This window comes from Salvia hispanica, chromosome 3 (assembly GCF_029641045.1).
Source record: "Salvia hispanica isolate PSC_SH4W2 chromosome 3, Shi_PSC_v1, whole genome shotgun sequence".
In the NCBI taxonomy this organism is placed as follows: Eukaryota; Viridiplantae; Streptophyta; class Magnoliopsida; order Lamiales; family Lamiaceae; genus Salvia; species Salvia hispanica.
This window is the reverse complement of record NC_142694.1, coordinates 36,491,883-36,516,455: the sequence shown is the minus strand read 5'-3', so window position 1 is coordinate 36,516,455 and position 24,573 is coordinate 36,491,883. Positions and strand designations below refer to the sequence as shown.

Genomic DNA, 24,573 nt, shown 5'->3' with positions numbered 1-24,573 from the left:
AGAAATAGTAATTATTTTAATTATTTTATTTTATTTCTCAAATCAATTTTTGTAGTCAGTTTTATTCTTTAACTTTTTCAGTTTTCTTAATTTTCTAACCTTAACAAATGGTCTTCTGTATATGTCATCTTAATTGGGACTAAAAATTATTTCAAAAAATTGCTTTATAATTATTAATAAAAGAAAGAAAAAAAAATAGTACTACTAACGACCTAAGTCTCTTAGCCCTTCCATTTATGCCCACCCCTAGATATAGCATAGCATCACTATTTCAACTATTTTTACTTTATTTTCATTTTGATCATTATGTAAAATATGAGATTTTAATTTATTTTATTTAATCCTATATTGAAGCTAAAATGTCAATTCTATAGTCTAAGGACCGATAATTAGCTATTTTCCACTATAATAGACACTATTTTGACAACATTTACTATCAATTAATTATCTTCACCAGCGACCTATCGACATAAGACACGCCATCTCGTGTCATTATTGAAGCTCTTAATTATGTTATATATATTTCAATTATTAAAGCAAAATTTATTTAACTTCTCATTAAAATGGCAAAAAGAAAGAAGAAAATATATACTAGTTTGACTAATGTCACAACCCACAAAGATGATAAGAATTCTTCTATATTAGTTACAAAATCGAAACAAATCAAATCTGATTAATATGATTATGATACGATTCCTTCATGGCTTACTAATATTTTTTATATGACTAATATGAATAAAAAAAAATTATTATCGTAGTATTTTTCAACATTGTGTACTCATTTTTTTAATAGTAGCACTCATCTTCCCCAAATAATTTATTTTGTTGTGAGTATTAATTAGTATGTATATGTCGTTCAACAAATAAATGAATTCGTATATAAAGTTATGAACCAAGAAGAATTCATTAGAAATGGTCTACGTGAGAGGTTACCTAAGTCTTGTGGATTTTACACGTGGCACATTTAGTTTTGATATAATATGAACATTACTAGTATTATTTTTGACGATTTCAATATGTTGACAAATATATAGGCGGCTGACTAATTCAAAATATGGAGGAATTAGTTAGTCATCGACTTATCTTGTGGTAGCCGACTTGAGGAATTGTCTCCATGGGAAATTCACATTCGAACATTTGCATTTCACATTAATATTATACTACAATAATTAAATATGTGATGATGGTATGATTGCTATATTTAATCTTTTTTATTTATGAAGATTATATATTTATTATATATAAAGAGAATTGATACGTCGAGGGACAAATTGTGAGGATTTGGTGAGCGATCTCACGTGGAACATCACCATCAATTTTCTCTCTTCCCTTTCCTATCTCCTCTCTCCAATCCATCTCTCGACTGTCATCGTCTCCTCTCCCTCTCTCCTTCTCTTTCGTTCCTATGCAATTATCTCTCTCCTTCTCTTTCATCCTCTCTATTTTTCTTATCTGCATCAACTCTCTCTTTCACCTTTCTCCTCTCTCGCGCCATTCTCTCTTTTCTGTCTTAGTTCTTTCTTCACCAAATCACCTCACCTCTCGTTCTCAATTCGTCACCCCTAAATTGGAGCTATCATAGCCGATTTCTCCTCTAGTTGCCGCATGTTCATCGCCGGCGCGAGATAGCCGGTGCCCTTATAAATGCATACAAGATTATAAGTTAGAAAAATTACATATAATAGAATGGTAGTATTTGATAAATTTTGAATTGTTGAAAATTCTAACATACATAAATGGGTTATGATGAATATTGATCATGATTAAAAATCTGGTTTAGATTTATAAAATTAAATGAAACATAAACACATTTTTAATAAATTTTAAAGCATATTTTATAATTCACACTATTTTTTTATTGCAAGCTTAAAATTTTCGTTATATTTTATATCTATACAATATATAAAAGGGGAATTTTGGGAGATTTTGAATAATCATTTTATGCTAAAGGATGTAAATGCAATTAATATAAAATTTAGAAATTAATTCTAATAAATATATAATCCTAATACTATAAAATGTTGAGGGAGGTTACGTGAGTGAGTGGCTGTGGCACCACTAAACCACTATCTTGCTCCCACTTTCATCCCATACTTAAATCATCCCAAACATTCCAATTCCAAAAATTTCCATATTCCAAGCCAATATTATTCAAAAAACAAGAGCAACATTTTGCTATACATCAAGCCATTCAACATTTTGGCTAAGTTTGTTCTTTTTAATTATATTTTCGTTCATTTTCATTTTATTAATTATATTTATCTTTTCTTAATATTTTCTTAATTATGTTTTTTATTTTTCTTCATTCATTTTTATATATCAATTTTCATACAACATCGTATTTGTTATATTTTTAGTTATATTTTTTGTTTCTTTCCTTCCATTTTTATGTATTACTATGTTTTCTTTTTTAGATTGATGTTACCACCATTTTTTTTCTTTTTATTTTTGATAATTATTTTTTTCAATAGTAATGATTAGATTTTTAGTCCATCTAAATTACTTTATAGTTGATCCATGTTAAAAATTTATGTTGAAATTATAATTGGCTAATTTCAAATTGATTTTAATTTTAAAGTTAATGTAGTGCATAAAGAGGTTTAAAAAATGATGAGTAATTATCCATTATGTTTAATTCTTTCTTGTGGTAGATTTTTATCTTACTACTTCATGATTTAATGTTTAAACATTATATTATGATTTGTTTCAAATTTATTGTGCTTCAATGTTGATTTGTATAGATTTTTTATTCTCATATAACTAAAATTGTTACTCATATTATTCATTGTTAATATTAATTCTAATTTTATTTAATTAATAAAAAATTAAAAATTAATATTTTAAAAATATATTAATCTGTGCATCGCAGAGGCATGATACTAGTTGTATTAATACATCACCTAATTACAGAGTCAAATGGTACAACATTTTGTGCCTCGTGAGGAGAGGTTGATGGAGCTACCGCCTGAATAATAATGTCACACGCATATCTACAGATAAACAGGCAGAGCCAATAATATGATCTTTTTTCTAAAACTGAATGCTACAACTATATGTATACAGTGCGTACTGGTACACGAAGCGAGTTCCCTACGCCTCCCGAGCAGAGTTACTTGTGTCGGAGGGCGAGGCAGGGAAGGAGGGAAGCCAGGTCTCTATACGGGTTCCGCCTGCTCCAAGGGCTGCATCGGTGTTTCTGGGAGAGAGCACTCGGACAACACACCCGTAGCTTTCCAGAATCTCTCGCGCAACAGTCAGCCCAGCAATGAAATTCCACGTCATGTTGTCCTCCATCCTATCTTCACCGTAGAGATCACCCCCAAATGGTGTAAGTGAATGCATTTGTGTCTGCAATCAACAGATTTTCATCAACAATCTGCAAGCCTCTACGACCAGATTGGGCGTTTCTAAGAGGATTGTCATGATTTTGAAATCCAGATTAAGCAGCGGACATAACCATCCATTTTTCACATCCTTGTGTTTCAAACTCTTTAATCTAAACACAACCTAAGTGAAACCCACAACTGTAATTTTATGAAAGCTGTAAGCCTTAAAGAGTGGAGCTGCTAAGATTGGTGAGTTAGTAAGTAATTACCATATACTGCATGTCTGGCCCATCATCGTCTATGATTATGAGAGCACCGCCAGCTGGTGCTTCGGTGGAGAGAATTTCAATTCGGCCCCCAACCTCTGTTCGCAGCAAAGCTCCTTCAATTAAATTGCTCAAAGCTTGACGTAAAGCAGGTTCCTCGACCACAACCTTCAGTGACACTGAAAGATCACATAGTTCCACAACCCGTTCCTGATTATGCGCTAGAGGTCTTATGGCACCGACTAAATCTTGCAGAACATCAGAAACTTCACATGGTCTAGGAAGAAAAAGAAGTTTTGTAAGGAACAAATCCACAAAGGGAATACAAAATATTGGTAATTTATAATGTACAGAAAAGATAACCTTTGGACTTTAGCCTACTTATTTTAAATATCTAATTTTACGACATACTGGTATTTAGCAAGAAACTTCCAACACACCAAAAGAAAAGAAGAAAGAGATAAACTGCTGCAACAAAGAATATGTAAGTCAATTTAAAGCCAAAATCAACAAACAAAATAAACATCACAACGCCAGAAAATAAAGGGAAAATGCATATATCTTTAACACAAGAATACCTAATTTCCTGTAGTCGTGAAGGTGCAAGAGCAAGAGGTGGCATGGGAAATTCTGAATTTTTGGAAGCAGAAATAAGAGACAACTGTCCAGTAGATTCTTGCATATTGGATATCCTAGAACTCGTTTCTGGATCTACGTCAGATGACTGTTGCATCTGCTTCTGTGTTCCTTTGTTATATCGCAGTATATTAGCCTATGAAGCAAGAGAAACAGTTAAGCATAGAGAAAAAACAAAAATAAAATCAAACCAATGAAAAGAAAAGTGCCAAAGGATCCAAAAAGGTGGAACGCTGTAAACAAATGTGAGAAGTTGACTCAGAAAATTAATTTATACTATTTTCTAGGGAAGCTAGTCAGAGCTGTAAGAGGAATTGGAGAGAACATCTTCAAAAGTTATTATCAACAGATTAAACATACGGCAAAGTGCTTCATATGACATGCATCAGAAAATTATTAATAAATGCATATGGTAGTATTTTCTTCAAAGTAATGACAAGAAAGCAGAGTTACCACAGTCATAAGTTGAGTCAACTATACAGCCAATTCTAAGTATGACGGGCAGTAGAATTGAACCTTTGTCAAGTAGACGGCATCCTGCAGCTTCTGAAGTGTATCATTCATGTAATCTCCTTGAACTAAAATGTCTTCAACTATATCATACGAAATCTGCACTCTCATTATCATCATTCAATCAGGACAATAAACAAGAAAGCATTAGTGTTTTACAACATATGTCCAATGTAATTTCAGCACAACCTTTTAAGGTTGCCAGAAACCCACCTCACTCCTTTTCAACTGAACAGACAACATCTTGCTCAATGTGCGAATGCTTGAAAGAGAACTTCGAATCTGAGAGCGCGAATGAAACATCATGATATGCTAGAAACAATCAGAAAAAACGGTAAAGTATTAAACTTACCTGCTCCGCTAAATTATTCATCGTAATATTATTTTGCCATGATGATTGCTGCAGTAGCATAGCTTTCTGGAGATTCATACAGAAAATAAATTTCTAGATATTAGAAAAAGATACAACACACAAACCCACCAAACTATGAGTACATATAAAATATAGTATCAAAAACAAAAGAAAATACCTTGCCTTATAGTGAAAGATATTTGATTTTAGTAGATACTCAGAAAGAGGGTAAAAATACATAACCAGAAATGAAAAAAACTACCTGATCCATGACATAAGCCATGGCAAGAGAACGGGTGATGTGTATTGCATTAATTTTTTGTTCTGCGGAAAACTTTAACTTGCCAACCGAGTGATCCTTCAAAGTTTGTACATCTAATGGTTGGGAGTCCAATCTCTGCGGTAACGGAAAGGATTTCCCAGAGAATGTACGGTCGGTTTGATCATCCCATTCTCTTTCTAAAGCCATCTTTGGAAGTTCAGCAACTAAGAAGCCCACAACAAATGGATGCCTTACCATTGGGAAGACTACAGCACCGAGCTCAGGAAGAAATTCTGCCTAAAAAGAAAGACCCCATATATTAGAAACCTATCCCTAAAGTAGCACAGGGAATACATGGAATAAGTAAATAATAAACCATCTAATAGGTGCAAGATAAAATAAATAAACAAATAAATAAAAATGGCATAAAATCCTTGCCTGTTGACTTGAAATGGCAGCTTCTGCGACTCTTAATCCTGCTGGTATACGGAAGGTACCAACTAGAACTACAATATCAGCTGCACTGGCACATGGATAGAAAGTAATGCGCCGCAGCTCCAACCGATCCATGACATAACTACCAGCTGGCCTTACGTACACCTAAAATTAGTTAACTGGGAATATTAGAAATTTAGAACACTACACAATCAATGTCATATGATATGAAGCATTAGAATGTCATTAAGCTATGCTAGATGCATGCATGGCAGGTACTCAAAAAACATTTTGTCTGTGTCTACTAATTCAACATTTTATGTTCAAAGCTCATTTTTAATCATTCGTTCAATATCATGAAGCACAGCAACATGAAACAGTTACAAATATTATATTTTTATGGTCTAGAATGAGTTTAATCAGATCCTGGTGAGAAATTAATAAGAGAGATAAGATGAATATAGTCGTATTACACAACAGTTAAATTTTGTGTAAATAAAATACTCCACATAATAGGAATATATTTAGTAGATAGGCATATAGTCTACAAAACTAAATTTTGTTCCATTAAGAAGAATATAAATGAACCTTAGTATTGGAACTACAGCAAAGTATTAGTCAACAGTTTGGGACTATGATTAGGGTTCGTTGCTTATGCCTATATATATGTTCTCTCATTCTAAACTGTATCCGAAAATTATATAGTGAAATTCGTCCCTATCAAACTTGGTAAACAATTCATGTATTTATTCGTTTAATTCGTGACTACTTATGTGATTATTTCCTAACAGGTATACTATTGACTTAGTGCTAACATGGATTTAAATCAACAGTATACAACAAGTTTGCAAGTTCATAAATTAATTTACAGTTATCTAACAACAGTACGCATTTTAATTGTATATTTCATGTATTTTGAGCTGCTAAACTAGTTCAAAATGGAACAATGAGTCGATGATCTACGGTTATAACTGAATCAACAAAGCCAAATACCGATAGAAGGGCGTCGGGATGGACGATGCGGCGGAAGAGGTCGAGCTGCTCGAGGCAGAGCCGCTGGAAATCCTGGCTCGGCAGCACCATAGCTTTGCCCTTGGCGTCTCCGCCTTTCTCAATCCGGTGCACGAATTCGACGGGAGTGGTGGAGGCGTCGCGCAGGGCGGCGGCGATGGCGGCGGCGGAGGAGACCATGGCGTCCTCGCAGGCATCGTCGTCGGATGTGAAGCTGACCTGGCCAAGGGCGGTGGAGGCGAGGGGGAGGGGGCGCTGCGCGGAGGCGGCGGTGGTGGCGCGGCAGGAGCAGGGGGAGTGGTGCTGGGGTTTGTTGTAATTAGGGGCGAAGGTAGGGGCAAAACAGTAATTGGAGTGGGCTGCGGGGAGTGGTGTGTGTGGAGGAAATGCAGACAGCAGCATTTGATCAGATGATTGATGATTTCTCCAGATTTTCTCTCTCTAACTCTCTTTCTACTTATTTTGATAAATGAAGAAGCTAAATAAAATAAGTTCAGTTTGGGCTTGTGGCCCATTTATTCAATTAAACACCAAAGAATGGCTTCTTGGGCTTTCTAATATTCAAGCATTATCATAGCTTAATAATTTACTTATATAAGTCACACTATTATGGCCTATAGGCTAGGCAGCACCATTTTGTATTATACTGCTACTAAATTAAACCATTTCGCTCGGTTGGTGAGATTATTTTAGTATTGAGTTTTGTGAGATTATTTTTAACATAAAATAATACTAAAATATAATTTAGTATTGAGTTGTGAGATTATTTTGGTCATAACTATGACTAATTATCCTATGATTATCCATTTAAGATCAAGTTGTAGAGTTGAATCTTATGAACCAAACACACTATAAATTTAATCTCGAATACAATCTTGCAAACTTAACGCCCCCATTGTACTCTCTTTCAATCTCTTTTCTCGTCTCTCCATTCTACCTCATTCTTTCTTTAGTATAAGCCATAATTCAACAAATGGCATTATTTTGTTTATAACAACGCTATTTTACTCTGTCTAAAATATGATGTAGTTTTAGATGCATCCGATAGTGCGTATGCTAGTCCAAAATCTTAATTAGTTGCAAAATCAAAATAATTCAATAATTCGATTAGTAAGCAAAATCAGAATTTAACAAAGCATCATTAGTTTATCACTTATACTTCCAAATTAAAAAAACAAAAAAATTACAATGGTGATAATAAGAAAAACATCAAGCTTTCCAAGGCTGATGCGATCAGCGGGCGCAATGGCATTGCCTCCTTTCTCATCATTGCATTCGATTTTCTCTTGGTCATTTTCTTGGTTGAGAACAAAGGTAGGAGTACTACAATCAAATATAAAGCACCTCATTAATCAATCACATGATGCATATGCTTTGTTTCGTTACAGTATCAACAACTTTGGCTCGTCGGTGCTCCTTCTCCCCGACGACGAGCCACGTTGCTGGGGCTATAAGTGAGGCGCTCCACCCCTTGCCCGGCAATTTGACCGGTCAGCCTCGAACCGGCATTCGATTTGATCCGATTCACACATTAAACCAGTGGACTAATGAGCCGTCTCAAATCGGAAAACCAGCCGGTTCGGTCATGAACCACCATCCCGTTGAACCAATTTTTTAAAGCATATTTCAAAAAATATTGTGTTAGGTGAAATTTGATCTCTTGACCTATATTTACCAATTTAGTTTAATTTCACCTGAAAAACCGAAACTATTGGTACATTAGTATATTTCAAAGTTATTTTAAATTATATACTTTGAAAAATACTCTGTTTGGCTTGATTGCAAGTACAGCAAAGTAAATTTATTGTGGCACATCAGCATCAAGTTAGACATAAGAAAGATAGTGCAAGAAAATACAAACATAGCTGCTACATATCAAGATGATCAGATAGCCAAGAAAGAAAGATTATTTACCTATAAGAGCAGTTTAAGACGAAAAGAGCACATCCATGGACTTCTACTTGGTTCGAAAACGAGTCTACGACACCAAAGTCTTTCCCACTCCATTCTTCTCTGCATTTGCACAAAGCAGTGCTAAATTTTTTACCAGGTAGCACCTTGCCCAACTCAGCTATCCTCATTGATACGTCGGTCTTCTGATCCCCTAGGTTGAAAAACGAGACATATATTTCTCCTGGTAATAAAAAATTCATCATTGGAGATGGTTGAATTACTTGAATCTAAGACTAAACGAGCAATTAGTTTTAGAAGGTCAAACCTCTTCTGCCAGTCGCAATCCAAGCACGAACGCTTTTGGACACAGAATTAGCTGGAAGAAGACCAAGGTGACAGATTAACTACGACAATACGAATCATACATAAAGACCACGAAAATGAAACATCACCTCTTACTCTCCTCATTGATGCACATAAGCCAGAATAGCTATTTGTCAAGGTGCCATTATCGGTCAGTTCCCACATCTGTTCGAATAAAACGCTTTGTTGTCACATGCCACAGTTCAAGGTACATGTGTAACTCGGGAGTTTATAAACATGATATCTAATTAAAGTATGTACTATTAAGTAAAGAAAATTTATCTACAATCAAATGATTAAGAAATAAATCTCCATATATGTTCTTAGATTAAGTGTGATTTTTGCATTCATTATGTATACATTTAGAGAAGCTGAGATCAAGAATAGATTGAAATTACCTGATTGGTATGCAATTTACATGTTGAAAATGAACCCTTTTTTGATTCCTTGGAAGTAAGCTTTGTGTTTGGAGAAGCGCCCAGGCAAGCCTCCGCCTCCTTTGTCCTCAACAAATGGACTTTCCCGTCATAGTAACGATTATTTGTCACATCATCATTTCTGAAACAGCATCACCAACAAAAGTGAAGGGGGTATGGGTCAAGCAGATATTATGCATAAAGATATACAAACACATAGAAGAGAGATTGTTTGTATAAATAAAATTTTTACAACGAAAAAGGTCGTTTTTTGTAAAGGCAAAAAGGCTTTTGGTGCCCGTTTCTTGACTCGTCCTGCCAACAGACTTGTTCATGACCATCTTCAATAGCTCTAGCAGACCAGCCAATCGCCTCAGCATCTTTGCAGCTAGTGAGGCCCAGAGTAAGTGGTTCGGAGATACTGGGTCCATCTAATGCGTGATTTTTTACACGACAAAAGCTTGGACTTGAGGAGTAGGGGAACTGCAATTTGTAAGGTTAAATAAGACTAGTTCTGCTCATATCTCATAATGAGACGTGCTAATGTCTAGGACATGCCTCCAAATTGTTTGAGCTGAAGGCGTTTATCTCCAAGAGAGTAGGATTAGTGATCAGGCTGAATGTTGCCTCGTCAAGGTGTCTCATATCTCCTCCGAACATGAGAGGAGACTTCGCCAAGGACCACAATGTCATCTGTCCAAATACCTCAGTCATATTAGTAAGTGCAAATTTTCATGTTATTAGTAAGCTAGCAAACAAAATATTAAACGTATAATCATAAGCATTCACCTGTGTTCTTTGTTCATCTAGAGAGAGGTTGCATTGTCTATGAGGGCCTTCATTTAAACCTATCAACAATCAAATATTGTGCATTTATGCAAAAATGGTCTTTGGAGATCAGAATGCCAAGAGATTAATCTTATTGAACTGGCCATAGAAATACTTCGTTATTGTAACGTGTAAGTAAATGAACGCTTCCAAAGCATTCCAAACTTTTATATCCTATGTTATCCAGTGAGTGGAGTAAGTTAAACAAATCTCTTCTACAAGCTTTTTAAATCAAATGTAAAACATGATTATTAGATTGCAATTTATTTTTTTAACAATATGTACAGGGACGAAACATTGTCGGTTTAAGAAACAAGTATGCAGTACTGCTCTTTAGCAACTCAAGCCACCAGCAAGTAACAACTGGTGAACCCAAAATCAACTTATCTCGATCAATTTTGACCGATAAAGGCATGATGTATTTAATCCATTTACCTTCACTAGTAAGCCACCCCAATGGAAGCATATCTAAGTCTGGCCAGGACTTCCCACGCAGGCCTTTTGCTCCAATCATATTAGCAGCAGAAAAATCCCTGGTACGGATAGAGAAGTAGGTAACTAGCTAGATAAAAACATCCATCAGAACAATTCTTGACAGAAGGAACAAGGCTGAAACAAAATATAAGTTGTCAGAACAAGGTGGAGACATTTAGTGTACCGAGAAACATCAAAATGGCCAGCCACATCCTTCCATCTATCCCAATCATCCCCTGTAATTCTGTACATATTGACCAGACTACTAACATCCCTTGCCATGGCTGGTGTCACACTTGTTCCAGGAGATAAGGAATACACAACTGGACGGTTAAGTTCGGTTAAGACCTGCACATTTCACCTGAAATGTCATATTCAAAGTTTCTGTTCTTCGGGATATCTTTTCTTTCCCTTTCTCTTTTCAGAAATGAATAATGTCTGATATAATATAACGAATATGAAACTACGGAAAGTAGAAAGAATATGAAGGAGCTATACCTTTGATACATAGCTTATCTCGTCTAGGCTGAAATCGTTGCCAAATACACAATCATGTTTGACTGTAATGAAAGAGATGATACACACCATCTTCAATGACATTATGCAATATAGTGGCAATATAACTTGTTTGTTTGCAAGGAACATGAGAACTCACCAAAATCAACACCCCAGTCAGTATATTGTTGATACAGTGACCTCAGAAACGCTCTTCCAGCTCCTAATTTGGTGTCGACGCTCATGAAACCATTTTGCATCCATGTGCAAGCCCTCTCCTTTATTCCTATGTCCTTTGCATACCACTTCCGTCCTGACTCCTCATATGGTTTGCCCTAATCATACATTTCAAGACCATATATTTCAATTTTACAGCTGCAATTTACTCATACAATTACTAAATGCAAAATCAATCAGCAGTAGACCGAGTTACCGAATTAACATCAAGGATAGGCGTGTTTGCATTGAATGCCTGCGTGCTGATACCTCTCATAACATGAATGCCGAATTTCAAACCCATTTTATGCACTTCCTCAGCCACTTTGGTGAACCCTTGCCCATCTCTAGAGGAAGGCCATCTACCTGGGTCAGGCTTCATCCTTCCCCATTCATCAATAACATCAAATCCGAGAGAATCAACATAAGCCCCGTCAACTTTCCTCCTATACCACAGATAATCCACCACCACGTACTACTTGAAGCCGCACGGTGCAAAAATTATTTCACCAAGATCAGTCAGCTATCACAAGTCATAATACATATACACATTGCAACTCAAGTACCTCATATCCATGACTATGCAAGCGGTGAGCAACGAGTTCAGCATTCTTAAGAAACTCTTCTTCGGAAATGGTCCAACAGAACGAATCATACGAGTTCCAACCCCGCGGCGGCAAGCTAGCCTGCTCTACCCCTCCCAGGCTAAATTCAAAAGAAAAAATCAAATTAAATAAAAAAAAACAAAAAAAAACAAGATTCCTATCCCCTTCTTTCTCACAGTTAATCAGACAGACTAACAATTAATTAGTATACAGGGCGGTATTCAAAACAAGTGTGAATAAAATATTAGTATACATCAAGATAACAGATATTCCATTCAAATGCAGTTTCTGATTATCCTATAAAACAGTTGACTGATTATGAATCAATAAATATTAACATATAAATTCATCAAAAGACAACTAGGTCTCTGTTTTCTCTTCTCGAGGTAAATCAAGGTCTCTGTTTGCAACACAACTACTAAGTGAGAAAATGGGCTTAATAATTGTAATTGAAAAAATTGAGAGACAAAAATTATGAAAATTGAAGACAGAAAAGGAAGATGGAGATTACCTTACGGAGAAAAGAGTTGAGAGGAGAGAGAGATAGAGAGAGCTCAAAAGAAACCGCGCCATATCAAAATTGACAGTTTCAGTGTTGAAGAAAGAGGAAAATGAAGAAAAGCACCAACTTTATAGCTAAAAATGGATTATTTGAGTTTTGTGCTTGATCAAGATTTTGTACATAATTTTTGGATTCAATTTCCTATTAATAATATTGCCATCATTTTTCTCCCGATTTCAAAATGATAATCAATTTTATGTTAAAATTCATGTTTTTCAATAGTATTATTAATAGTGAAGAGAGGGAATATGAAACAAAATAAATGCTATTAGTACTATGTTATGTTCGATTGTCCGTCCACAATTAAGAATCCCTTATTTTCTAATATAAATGTAAAGATATGAATTGAAAAGTTATCGAGAAACATGAAACAATACTTACCGAAAAATTGAAACGAGACTTCTTGTATTATCGAGCTAAATGACAATATGATACTTCTTCTAGTATGGGACGGAGAGAGTAATATTTTGTGGTGTTTGGCTCCAAATTTTATAAAGTGAAACTGTAAAGCATTAGTTGGACCTTTGTAGAGACCTATTGTAGCATTGCAGTGACACTCATCACTCTCTCTAAAACTAAACAGTGTAGGGGAATTGGGGGAATCTTGCATGGGTGATGGAGGTGGGCAAGAGAATCCGAGTGGTATTCAAAGATGACGACATTTTGAGCGACACTCAGAAATTGGAGGGCTTGAGCCGCAGCTGGGTTCTGCTGGAGCCCCACCGCCACGGCGCCGTTTCCGACCTCGCCTCCCATCTCCTCCACGCTTTCCGACTCCACCAATCATGCCCCCACGGCCTCATCCTCTCCGTACGAACCTCTCAATTTCTCTGAGCCTTAAAAAGATCGTTTTTTTATGCCACCATGTTTTTGGGTTTTGCTCTGCCTTCAAAAATCCACTGCTTTTGATCAATTTTGGGGAAATGTGCTTCTTTTTTTGCTTCTCATTCTAGCTACTTGCTTCTGAAATCATGCATTTTGTGGAATATTATGTATGGAAGAGTAGCTTTATGTAGTTATTGAGTATTTGGAATCATGATTTTGCTTCTTCTGACAGGAGTTATTTATCTTCTAATCCTAAAAGCTCATGCACATTGTAGAGTTACTATGGTCTGGATGTTTTATGGATTATGATCCTCATTTTCATTTTTTTACTATGTTTTATACTCTATATGTTTCTTTCTTTCTTTCTCATTTTGGTGTTTTGAGAGCTATTGAGCAGTCTTGAATGATCTTTTAAAAGACATTGAAAAGAGTTGATGCTTATGGAATACTACTAGTTCATTGCAAAAGTTGGTGTTGAGTTCGAGGAATTGCTTCTGTTGCTACTTTGGTGATTATTGAATTGGAAGAGAAAACAAAAGCTTTAGTAGTGTTATTGTTTTGATTGATTTGCTGATGAGATATGAGAAGTTAGGAATTATTGTTTTCGTATTTTATTTTATGCTACTATTTTTTACTCCAATTTTGTTTTGCTTCTGAAACTCTGGCAGATATCTGGCTTTGCATTACCACCGTTTGTATCTACCAGAATTTTAAAAGATGATGAGGTTATCAGGTTAGTGAAAAAGATTATTAGTACTGAAAACAACAGAACATGGCTTATCATTTTAAGTTTTGCATTTGGAGTGCAAAATGATATATTAACATTTTAAGTTTTCATTGGGAGTGAAGTGTGCGGAAAAGGAAAGACATTTTGTCAATAGAAGGAAACAATGCTGCCGCTAATGATGTTCAGAAATTGAAAGCTCTGGAGAAGCGACCCGTAGACGCTGGCATCTTGCTTTTAGCAAATGGTGACTTTGAGAAAGAAAAAGGTGGTTATGAAAGTGAAGAATCTGAAGATGATGATGAAGTCTTGTTGGACGTAGTTGAAGATTCTGCAGCTGAAAATTCAAGAAAGAAAAATCGCAAAAGAAAAGCAGCCAAGAGGCTAGAAGGCAATAAGTATGTGGTCCTCCTTTGTTTGATCAACTTAAATCTACCTCATATTTTTATGCTTACAGGTCCCCTTGCGTGATCTACTGAACGTACCTCATATTTTATGCTTACACTGTTACACACACTATTTTTATACCACTGTTTCTTAGGGAGAAGAAACAACGTTCTGTGGTAACTGGAAATGCTTCCGGTGATGTTTGTAAAGAGAAAAAAGATGCTTCTGTAGCTCGAGATAATGTGGAAAACAAAGATAACCCTGCTAAGCATAGTGATGAGGACAATGTGGTGGAGCCTGGCGAAGAGAGGTATGCTTATTAGAAATAATCCGTTTCTAGAAATTTTACTTTCTCCTATGTCATTTTTTTCTTATAATCAAAGTACAAAGTCCAAAATTATTATGTATCAGGAAAACCTACTTTGAAGTCAACAATCGAACAAATGACAGGGTAGAAAGTTACAAAATCCCTACTGCACTGACGTGTCTAGTTTACTTTTTTTGGAACCAATGTGATATTCCATTTACTAAGTAAACAATATTTGGTCAATCAAATAGAACTTATACCTGTAAGTGATTGAGCCTACGGCTGCATGAAGTATTAATTAGTTTATTTTGGCTCTAAAATGAATAGACAAATACATTAAGGCTTCATAATTGTTGTCACGATAGTGATGAGAGAGAGCTAGTGTATCTTTGAACAACTAACATTGTTGTGACAGAGCTTGAGCAAATTGTTCTATTAGTATATTGAAAATATGGAGAAAATTTATATTATTAAAAAAAGAAGGTACACTTTCTATCATGGATGCAGATATAAATAACAAGTTTGTAGATGAGGAGGGAGGACTGAGGAGTATATTTTACAATGCCTTCGTTTGTGCTGTACAATTTCTTTGATGAAAAAGAGAACATGGCATTTGTTAAAATACTTATTAGCTTGTATTTGTTGTCTTTCAGATTAGAATATGAAAATATCTCATGGCCACTAATATTTTTCTTGATGTGAAACAAAATTTTGTTAAATTAGAAGGAAAATAAACATAACTACGAAAGGGGTCTGGAAAATAACAAATAAGACTCCAATCTCAAATTTTATTGAAAAGAAAATCCTTGAACTCTTTGGTCTTAGACGTTCTGCTTAGTCCTTTCTTTTTAGACATTCATGGATATATTTGATTGATGAATTTCTTTTAACTGTTTGAATGATCAAACACCTCTTTATTCTATATTATCTTTGCTACACATGCAGAATTGTTGTTGTTCAAGAGAAAGACAACAAGACCGACGATGCCGAAATCCCCCCTAAGGAAACAAAAAAGGTGATTCCTCTATTATTGAAATGGATTATATTGGTCTTGTAAGCTGTGAATTGCCCTTTATTCTGTTTTTTTCAATTGGTTTTTCTAACCTAAGTATATAACTATGTAGTAGCACTTCAATTTTGTGTTTTAGTAAATACAAAGAATTGTGTTCTCAATAAGAAGCTTTACAGTTTTCATGAAGTTCCACTTTCGGCAGTATATGTTTCTAGTAATCCTTTGGTTGACGTCAAATTCCAATTTGGTCTATTGTGGATGTGAGATATCACTATCAATTTTTTTTGCTATATGCTTACCTTTTACATGATTCAGTTTTGTAAAATATTTTCCTTGATTGCACTATATGCTCCTTTCTCAGACTTTTCCCTGTAAGTCATCCTGGAATTAGTGTGCCCCTGATTATTTGCAGGTTCCAAGTAGAAGTGCTCGGCGGGCGTATAAAAAAAGAATTTGGTTGCGTGAAATGGCAAAAATTCAGAAGCAAAATGCTACTTGTGAATCAGAGGGTCTAGTAAGCTATTGGATATATGTGTATTCACTATTAAGACTTTTCCAGTGCCAGTAATCTAAAGCCTGACTCACTTCATTTTGCAGCGAAACTGGAAAGAGGATCAAGCTAAAGCTGACAGAAAAAAATGGAATGGCCAATCGAACGGACAGGTTAGTGCTTTAATTTCTTATTTCGTTCTGCGATTAAATTGAAAACTGAGTACTTCAATTTTACAGCAAAAGTGGAAAAAATACCAAGCTGAGGGTGAAAAGAACAAAGATGATGGTCAGCCAAAAGGACTAGTGAGTTTAGTTTCTTTGCTTGGAGTTCGAGCCTATTCTGGGTGCCTCTGATTGTCATTTTATACTGACCTAAGTTGTCTGTGCAGCTACACTGGAAGCTATTTTCCCAAGACAACAAGGTTGTTAAGGGAAAGAAGCATAAACGACATAGCCAAAATGATGACTGTCTGGAACTTCCAAAACAAAATGGTGATGTACGCAAGCAGAAAAATCAAAATGGTGATGTACACAAGCAGCAAAATCAAAATTACGACAAACATGAGCAGCTGACCCAAATGAGTGACACATTAGAGCAGCCAAGCCACGGTATGCATGAGCAACCAGATCAAAACTCTGATGCATCAAAGCAATCAAATTATAATTGTCTGGAGGAGAATGAATTTGCTCCCATCGAAATAAGGCCAGGACATATCCGCTTTGAACCTTTGGAAGAAGGTACTGCATTCTATCTGCCAGCAATTTATTTGGATTAAGGTTGTGATAACGTTATTAAACTCGGTTCTTCTGACTAGGTGAGCGAGAGAGTTATTACTTAATCATGTGAATCATGTTATCAACAATGTATTTTCCAGCCTTCTAATTTTCTTTCCGAATAGGACTAGCATTCATTAGTTTTCTTCTCTCTTGTCACAGTTCTTATTAAGTTTAATAATTTTCAAGTTGAGAAGCCCAATCTGCTTTGTTCCTGTCCTGGAATGAATTTTATCCTACATTATGCATCATCAACTTTGTTAATCTGTGAAATATGCTATTAAAAGCAATATTAAGTTATTCTCCAATCCCACTGTTCATAAATTGATTTTCCAACAATTTCTCCCTCCCTGTTCTGTCTTCACAGATTGGAATGATATCTTCTATTCTGCACTTGGAATTTACATAATACACACTGAAACTTTATTTTCTACATCTTACATGTGAAATTCTTTTTGTTGATGCAGAGGAAGCTGTGCAGCGAGATTATGCACCTCTGGTAATTTTTATGTATTTGCTGTTGGTTGAACAATATTTTCATCATTTTATCCCCGCACCTGAGGTTTAGGATCATTATCATGAAATATTATTACTTCAGAACATATGTTTGTACGAGATCCTGCAATCAATATTTTGCCTTGGGGTTCCTTTAGGGCCTGGAATAGAGGGATGCAACCTGTGGCACATGAGTGACGCTCGTGTATGCAAGGGATAGTATGTTAGTCATCATGGAAATTAACTTTCTTACTTAAGCTGCTTAAATATGTAATTTTTCGTCAATCACAATTTTTACCAACCAATATGTGATTTATCAGATTTGAGACAAGGAGGTATAAGAAAATTTACCTTTTATTTCAGCCATTTAATAAACGTGTGGAAGCAAAAGTTCAGCTCAAGGTTTTGTTGAATTGTTGATGAATGTTTGTTTGTCCATGCACACCATTTATCCATGATTTTTTTTTCTTTCTCAGTGTTTCTTTTCATACAAAGTGCTGACACATTTCCTCGTGATGTCATTTTTTCAATAGAATACCTTTAATTGGAATGGAATTACTAGCAAGAAGAAAGGCCAACAGTGGGGGAAGGAAAACTGTAGATTCATTCCTAGAAACGACTACGGAACAAACAAAGAGGATTCTGAAGCACTGATTAAAGAAAAAAAGAATCAACCAAATGAGAGAATCAACTTTGATAAGCTTCCGCCTCTTCCTGGTGCGCCTAAGGTTGTTCCTCGATTACATCTAAGATCATTAATAGTAATGATTCCATAGTGTAGGGTTTAAATTTCTCAATACCCTTCAAGGTAGAAATCAATTGTCCTTTTATTTTATGCAGAAAGGAGATCTCATTGCTTATCGAGTTCTGGAATTGTCATCAACATGGACCCCTGAGCTTTCTGCATATAGGGTATCATTCAAATATAGTTGAATTGTTTTTTCCTCTTGTTCTCTGACCTCAATAAAATGGTTGTGAGACATTTTGTATTATATAGGTTGGAAAAGTATCTTGGTACAATGCAGGGTCCCAGCAAATGATGTTACTGCCGGTACCAGAATATCCACTCGTTTCTGAGGAAAATGATGAGGGTGAAGCCACAGAACTTGATAACTCTCTCTATAGAGAAGATGGGTCTTTGGAGGTAAGCAATGTATACATGTAGAGTAAGCCTTTCTATCATATACCTTCAAGAGGCGTACGCCAAGTTGCCAACAGACCATCTGCATCTTCTGACTGTTTTCACTGTGATCTATCTCTTGCAGATTGATTTTTCAGCACTTATTGATGTACGTGTCCTCACCAATGGAGGATCAAAACCAGGAACTAAAGCCGTTACATTGCCTGGCAGCAGTGGCGAACCAACTTCCGAACCCAGCCCAGGTATGATGTTCAGTGCAATTCAAAGAAGCGCAAATAACCAAACTTATAATTCCTAGTAAAAAGCTCAAGTAGGTAATCACATCCTAAATAACCTACCATCTGCAGATACTCGAGAATCAGACCATGGTAAAGAGACACAGCAGCCTAGTGGAGGTAAGTGCACTATATATAATGTTTTTTTGTTTTGATACATTCCAGTGACTCTAATAGTCACATTGATGTAGAAATTGGTGGGAATGTGTGGGACCAATTGAGTGAGGCTCTATATGCCAAAAAGGAGCAACTATCCAAGGAAAATGGTTGGGGCAGTACCCCCAAGAAGGTGGTAATCTATAGTGACAATAGTTGGGGGAAGAATGTGAAGAAGATGCAACCATCACCTGGAAGTAACTGGGGCAAGAAACAACAGCCGTCACAGGACAACAGTTGGGGGAAGCAGAATGTAGGCAGTAAATCATGGTCGCATAAAGCTGAGAGGCAACACACTTGGTCCAACAATGGCTATGCTGAGGTCAAAGCGGGATACATGAACGACCGGAACTAAAAGAAACTTGATCTGTGAGGTTTTTTGCTTGTGTGAAGCAATGAAACTTGTTGGCTAGTTTGTGAGGTTTTTCGCTTGTGTGATAGCAGCGTATGTGGTCTTCTCAATCCATGTAAATGGCCATCGATTTCGATATCTTTATTTTGGTAGGAAGCTTAAGCTAATTCAACTTTTTACATGGTTTGATGGCTTCCTTTACTACTAGCTTAATGGTTTCCCTTTCTAATGGAGTAGTATTTAGTGTTACCATATCCAAATTATGTATAACACACAAAATTGATCTCTAAAGATTTAAATATGGTCAAAATTACAAACAGTCATGGAGTTGAGAACTATTGGAGATATGCCTTTTTCCCCTTTTTTACTTAACCAACATCAATGTTGATGTAAATAATAGTTCTATCTCACATGAACCAAATATAGATTTGAGGAAATAATGACAGGGAAAAGATACAGCTGAACTGCAGCATTAATGTAACTAGGAAAGCAACACCTTTGGTGCTGATAATGTAGAGCAAATTTGAACACTTTCCTTGTATTTCTTAAACTTAAAATTCAGAAGATTATTTCCTGTACATTCTTTTCTAAATTTCAAACTAGATTATCACATTTCATCTCACAAGCAGAATCGGCAACACCTCGGCCTGCTTTGGGATGCCATCGCACAACTCCTTGGAGCTGCTGCAATTAAGTCCAAAAATAAAAGGGATCCTATCTGTTCCTCCTGAACTACTATTTCCTGTCATCTATCTGCATAAATGTTTAGTGAGAGGCAACTCACATGCTCAAGGTGCTCCACTGGTTCCTCGCCTTCCTTGACTATCTGTAAGAACGTTAAAAAATGAAAGCTTAGCTACCTTTGCAACTTGACATCATCGGATACAAATTAATCATAACCAGAAAAGACATCGACTAGTGCTCAAAAGTTCTCACTACTGAATTCTAGAAGATGATATAAAAGATGGTTTAAAAATGATTGTTGAAGAATATTCTCTACACGTTACAAGAATTTTCTTTTGCAAAATATTGATGTACTAGTTTGCGAATGAAAATGTCACTTTCATATGCTCACCACCATCTGCCTGACTTGGCAGAGATAAAGGAAATACAACAAAAACCATATAGAGGCCCTAGGGAATTTATGTCGAGCATTTATCATTGGATTTATATTTGAAGAATTACATAGGTGATTCCTCGATTATACTCCATCTAAGTTGGATACATTATGTGACTTATCATATCCTTCCATCATTTGAAGTGTGTGGTGGATTAATCCATATTTGTTTTGAACGTCCCAAAGATTCCAAACTAAGCACCCAAAAGAAACAAACCCCTCAACGTTGCTTGCATGACAGCTCTCTCACTACTATTAAGTTTCCAAAATGCATCTTGTCACAACCATCAGACGGCTAGATAAATTTTAGGCAACTCAGAGACAGAAACAGGCATCCCTAAATTTGGAAACAAGAGTCTTAGACCAAACTTGCCCCAACCTATAAGAATCATACAAATACAATGTTTTATAATATTACTCCATTAATCTTCAGTTGAAAATGTATTGGGGATGAAAATAGTATTAATCAGAGATTCTCGACACTTCAGGAAAGTAGTATAAATGTATAATATTAGTGCTATACAACGAACTTTTTCCATAACATAAAGATATGAGATGATTGAGTACCTTAATTCGAGCATATGTGCTAAAACCCTACTGAATGAGAAGATTACGATCTAGCAATTCCACAATGGCATTACTATCTTCACATTCACGCATATGTGCTAAAACCCTTCTTTACAGGTAGGACTTGAACCTTCCACTCTCAAGGCAAGGTTAGCAGAATTTTCCTCTTTTTCGGGGGGTGACGATGAATGGGAAGAGGTACACGAACTTGCATGATTAGATGTTGAAGGTGAGAGAGATGGTGAAATGGAACTGGACATCGTTTTACTGACATGAAAAGACGAAAATGAGTCCACCAAGCTGAATGGTGATGATCGTGATCGTGACAGTGAACAATCAGAAAGAGGGGCTGGACATGCCACTTCTGTCAAGATATTCTTACCGCATGGTGGACTCCTTGTTACATATGAAGAAAGTGAATCCAGTGAATCACACAGATCACCAGTAGATGTTGAAGAAATGGCAGTTGAGACAAAGTAATCCACTTCTTTACACATGCCCACTGTCAGCATCCCTTCACATATCGGTTTTGCAACTTTACAAGAAAACAACTTAGATGAGGTCATAATTTCTTTGACAACACCATTAGCAAATTTTCTTCTGAATCTGTTCCAACCAGTCTCTCTGGCAGGAAGACATATCTCTGTTTCTGATCCTGATAATGGTGGTACCACACCACCAGCCAGTGCTCCATTAAAGATTTCAAAATCTAAATCATACTCAGCCAGTTTCCTTTGATCAGGACAAGGATGAATTAACTCAGTCACTAAGTGAGTCCCTGAAGACAAGCTCTTTACCTCATCGGACTTTGAATCACATCCATCTGCCGAACTCTTTCTGTAAGTGAAGGCATCCCAAAATTCAAATGTCTCTTCACCTTCTTTTATAGTTATAACTGGGCCCTGGGCCCTCTCATAGCGAATAACTTGTGAGGTAGTTTCCCTGACATTATCTGACATCACCGCAGGGCAGTGCTTCCCAGTCCAGACAAATAAAGCTGAAGGAATTTGAATAACAAATGCTCCACGAGAGTCGAGCTTATCTGCACCTGGTTCAGACAACATTTTAGGCACAAGGTGAAGGGGATCATATGGCGAGTGTGGTGCCATTCGGTACATTCTAAGAAGAGAAGTTGGGCTTGCAGGCAGTGCGTGCACACGCTTCTGGAACTGCAGAAGTTGACAGGCAAATCCCACATTTGGATTAGTCACATCTCTGGCTTCTTTAACAAGCTGGAATGCATCATCAAAGCTCTGCCCCTCCTTCCACATGAGATAAGCAATCACCAATGACGTAGACCGCGATACTCCCTTGCAACAGTGAACAAAGACACGTCCACATTGTTCATGAACATCCTCAAAATAATCAAACACATCATAGAGAATACTTGTGATATCCTCCGATGGGCAGTCTTGCAGCCAAAGAGTCTTGTAGACAAGCTCATCCTTGAAATACTCCGGGCAAACAAACCCCACACAGTTGAGCACATGGGTGATCCCATTCTGGCGTAGGATCTCACGATTCTTGCCAATTGCATCACTCCCCAAGTAGATGTGATCAAGAATCCTCGAACATTCCTTATTGAAGAAGGCAAGCTTGTCCTTCCTAAACTCAAATTCTCTAGGAGGTTGGTCAGAATTCGAGCTCTCACGAGGAGTCACTGATCCACGAGGCTTCCCACCTGGAGTAGGAGGATTATTAGACCATTCGCCAAGATCATCAGAACCAGCTCTAGGCCATTCCTCAACGCTCGGGCGGATGATAGAAAGAGGCTGAAGTGGCGGCAAACAAGAACGCGCTTTGCTGTTCCATTGTGGCCTAGAAGTAGTAGATGAACTAGAGGCCCTTGGCGGGCGTTCAGTCCATGACACAGAACGTGAGTATGTTCTCCAACTTCCACCTGAAGCCCCATGCTTTTCCTCTTCCTTTATCATCCCAGAATCTATGCTGCCACTCTGCAAAGAAATAAGCACAATACCATTAATCTCATGCTAGAAATGAACCTTTCAAGTTTCAACAATAAATTTTCACATCAAGCAACAGTAAAAGTAGGTTTTTTCATAAACTAATCAGCCCTAAACATGGTCTCCAATATCAGTGGTAAGATTAAGAATCCCCAAAATTTTTATATAAATTGCTCTCCTCCTATAACCCTGACCATGGATTCCTTTTCCACCTTGACACAACATAATCAACCACGACCAGTTCAACAACTGACCATAGGCATCAAGTGGACGATTAAGATACTAGTGATACACAACTGAGCGTGTGAATCAAAAAACAATAAAATTACATTAAGCCACAGTCCTTGGAATTGGCCATTTTGGCGCCCAACTTCATGATTTTTTTTGTCTCACCATTGTCAATCATCAATAGGCCAAAATTAAACACAAATGGGAATGCGCACACAGAGATTCAGAGCAAATAGAGAAAGCATAATACAACAAAACCAAGAGCAGACTCACGGATTTGGACAACGAAAGAGCAATTCAAATGATCAATGGCTGCATGAGTAATAATCAAGGAGAAAGACACAGGATTGAAGGAGTGTGGATAATTGGAGAGCCCACTGTGGGAGAGGAAGATGTGACGATACCTCTCCTTCATTCAAACCCTAGAATTCAAATTTCAAATTTCAAATTTCAATTTTCAATTTATTACCATTAATTGTAGGACTATAATTACATGAAGTAAGTAGGAATAATGAAGTGTCCCCAAAATTAATTAACTTCTATTTTTGAAAGCTTTTTATTCAATTAGTAATACTACTATATTATTTTTTTTCTATTTTATTAATATCACATCAAAACTCATACTATCATCCTAAAATTAAATAGAAGATGAAAGGAATATTAATTTTAAGATATATTAAATCAAAATGACCATTCATGAAGTAAATTTGAAAAACAAGAACTGACTATCGATGTAGAAGTTTTTTATGATTTTATTTTCTTAGGTACAACTGCAAAAATATGTTGGAGTTTTGAAAAATAAAAAATAAAAAACTTGGATTACAAAATTAATATGAAATAGATTTGTTAAATTGAGATTAAAATGCAAAGTGTTTTTTTTACAATGACTTCCTTTTTACAATAGAGAATGACTTCCTTTTTATAGCTTATATTTTTCGTGTTTGGTGCTTCCCTATGCATATGGTTGTCGTCGTTTTTCTATCTTGGATTGTCCCTTTTAAGTTATTTCTGTACTAGCTATAAATTTCACTTATTTTATTTTTTAACTAAAGTCCAATTTTAGTCGCTTACATTTGCCCTAAAATTCCTTTTGGTCTCATGCATTAA

At 36.2% G+C, this 24,573-nt stretch overlaps 4 protein-coding genes across 7 annotated transcripts; 1 reads left to right on the top strand and 3 right to left on the bottom strand.

Moving 5' to 3' along the window:
• Nucleotides 1-2,825: 2,825 nt before the first annotated feature.
• CSK (chloroplast sensor kinase) lies at nt 2,826-7,257 on the bottom strand. Its single transcript, XM_048116994.2, has 9 exons — nt 6,781-7,257; nt 5,791-5,952; nt 5,353-5,649; nt 5,091-5,156; nt 4,952-5,020; nt 4,745-4,837; nt 4,171-4,364; nt 3,596-3,869; nt 2,826-3,348 (listed from the first exon to the last, which is right to left on the bottom strand). Exons 1-9 carry the CDS (start codon nt 7,198-7,200, stop codon nt 3,091-3,093), a joined length of 1,833 nt encoding a protein of 610 aa, XP_047972951.2. The 5' UTR covers nt 7,201-7,257; the 3' UTR covers nt 2,826-3,090.
• A 626-nt stretch (nt 7,258-7,883) lies between these two features.
• Nucleotides 7,884-12,752, bottom strand: LOC125211056 (Melibiase family protein). Of its 3 annotated transcripts, none has more exons than XM_048110733.2 (15): nt 12,600-12,752; nt 12,050-12,188; nt 11,701-11,958; nt 11,428-11,602; nt 11,271-11,332; nt 10,957-11,120; nt 10,734-10,831; nt 10,260-10,318; nt 10,029-10,163; nt 9,724-9,953; nt 9,453-9,612; nt 9,144-9,219; nt 9,017-9,067; nt 8,713-8,932; nt 7,884-8,121 (listed from the first exon to the last, which is right to left on the bottom strand). In XM_048110733.2, the coding sequence occupies exons 1-15, from the start codon at nt 12,659-12,661 to the stop codon at nt 7,965-7,967; spliced, it is 2,046 nt and encodes a 681-aa protein (XP_047966690.2). In that variant the 5' UTR covers nt 12,662-12,752; the 3' UTR covers nt 7,884-7,964. The 3 variants fall into 3 exon arrangements, with proteins under 3 accessions (XP_047966690.2, XP_047966692.2, XP_047966691.2); XM_048110734.2 differs by lacking the exon at nt 7,884-8,121 and adding an exon at nt 8,131-8,492 and having other exon boundaries at nt 12,600-12,750; XM_048110735.2 differs by lacking the exon at nt 12,600-12,752 and having other exon boundaries at nt 11,701-11,961; nt 12,050-12,184.
• Nucleotides 12,753-13,175: 423 nt separating this feature from the next.
• On the top strand, nt 13,176-19,771 carry LOC125210786 (coilin-like). Its single transcript, XM_048110373.2, has 16 exons — nt 13,176-13,460; nt 14,144-14,208; nt 14,325-14,597; nt 14,741-14,896; nt 15,839-15,908; nt 16,318-16,419; nt 16,503-16,568; nt 16,635-16,700; nt 16,787-17,135; nt 17,639-17,670; nt 18,200-18,394; nt 18,507-18,578; nt 18,664-18,810; nt 18,932-19,049; nt 19,155-19,202; nt 19,274-19,771. Exons 1-16 carry the CDS (start codon nt 13,266-13,268, stop codon nt 19,591-19,593), a joined length of 2,274 nt encoding a protein of 757 aa, XP_047966330.2. The 5' UTR covers nt 13,176-13,265; the 3' UTR covers nt 19,594-19,771.
• A 259-nt stretch (nt 19,772-20,030) lies between these two features.
• LOC125216424 (protein-tyrosine-phosphatase MKP1-like) lies at nt 20,031-23,908 on the bottom strand. 2 transcript variants are annotated; one of them, XM_048118132.2, is made up of 3 exons: nt 23,740-23,908; nt 21,275-23,229; nt 20,031-20,416 (listed from the first exon to the last, which is right to left on the bottom strand). In XM_048118132.2, the coding sequence occupies exon 2, from the start codon at nt 23,206-23,208 to the stop codon at nt 21,373-21,375; it is 1,836 nt and encodes a 611-aa protein (XP_047974089.1). In that variant the 5' UTR covers nt 23,209-23,229; nt 23,740-23,908; the 3' UTR covers nt 20,031-20,416; nt 21,275-21,372. The 2 variants fall into 2 exon arrangements, with proteins under 2 accessions (XP_047974089.1, XP_088924271.1); XM_089068145.1 differs by lacking the exon at nt 20,031-20,416 and having other exon boundaries at nt 21,275-21,541; nt 21,657-23,229.
• Nucleotides 23,909-24,573: the final 665 nt, after the last annotated feature.

Coding starts and splice junctions, on each gene's coding strand:
- CSK (XM_048116994.2), bottom strand. CDS start 7,200: ATGCTGCTGTCTGCATTTCCTCCACACACACCACTCCCCGCAGCCCAC. Junction 4,365..4,744: donor ATGCCGTCTACTTGACAAAG/GTTCAATTCTAC, acceptor CTTGCTTCATAG/GCTAATATACTGCGATATAA. Junction 3,870..4,170: donor TCACGACTACAGGAAATTAG/GTATTCTTGTGT, acceptor TTTTCTTCCTAG/ACCATGTGAAGTTTCTGATG.
- LOC125211056 (XM_048110733.2), bottom strand. CDS start 12,661: ATGGCGCGGTTTCTTTTGAGCTCTCTCTATCTCTCTCTCCTCTCAACT. Junction 11,121..11,270: donor AGATAAGCTATGTATCAAAG/GTATAGCTCCTT, acceptor TGAAATGTGCAG/GTCTTAACCGAACTTAACCG. Junction 9,613..9,723: donor AAAAAACGACCTTTTTCGTT/GTAAAAATTTTA, acceptor ATGCTGTTTCAG/AAATGATGATGTGACAAATA.
- LOC125210786 (XM_048110373.2), top strand. CDS start 13,266: ATGGAGGTGGGCAAGAGAATCCGAGTGGTATTCAAAGATGACGACATT. Junction 16,569..16,634: donor ATGGCCAATCGAACGGACAG/GTTAGTGCTTTA, acceptor TCAATTTTACAG/CAAAAGTGGAAAAAATACCA. Junction 17,671..18,199: donor AGCGAGATTATGCACCTCTG/GTAATTTTTATG, acceptor TTTTTTCAATAG/AATACCTTTAATTGGAATGG.
- LOC125216424 (XM_048118132.2), bottom strand. CDS start 23,208: ATGATAAAGGAAGAGGAAAAGCATGGGGCTTCAGGTGGAAGTTGGAGA.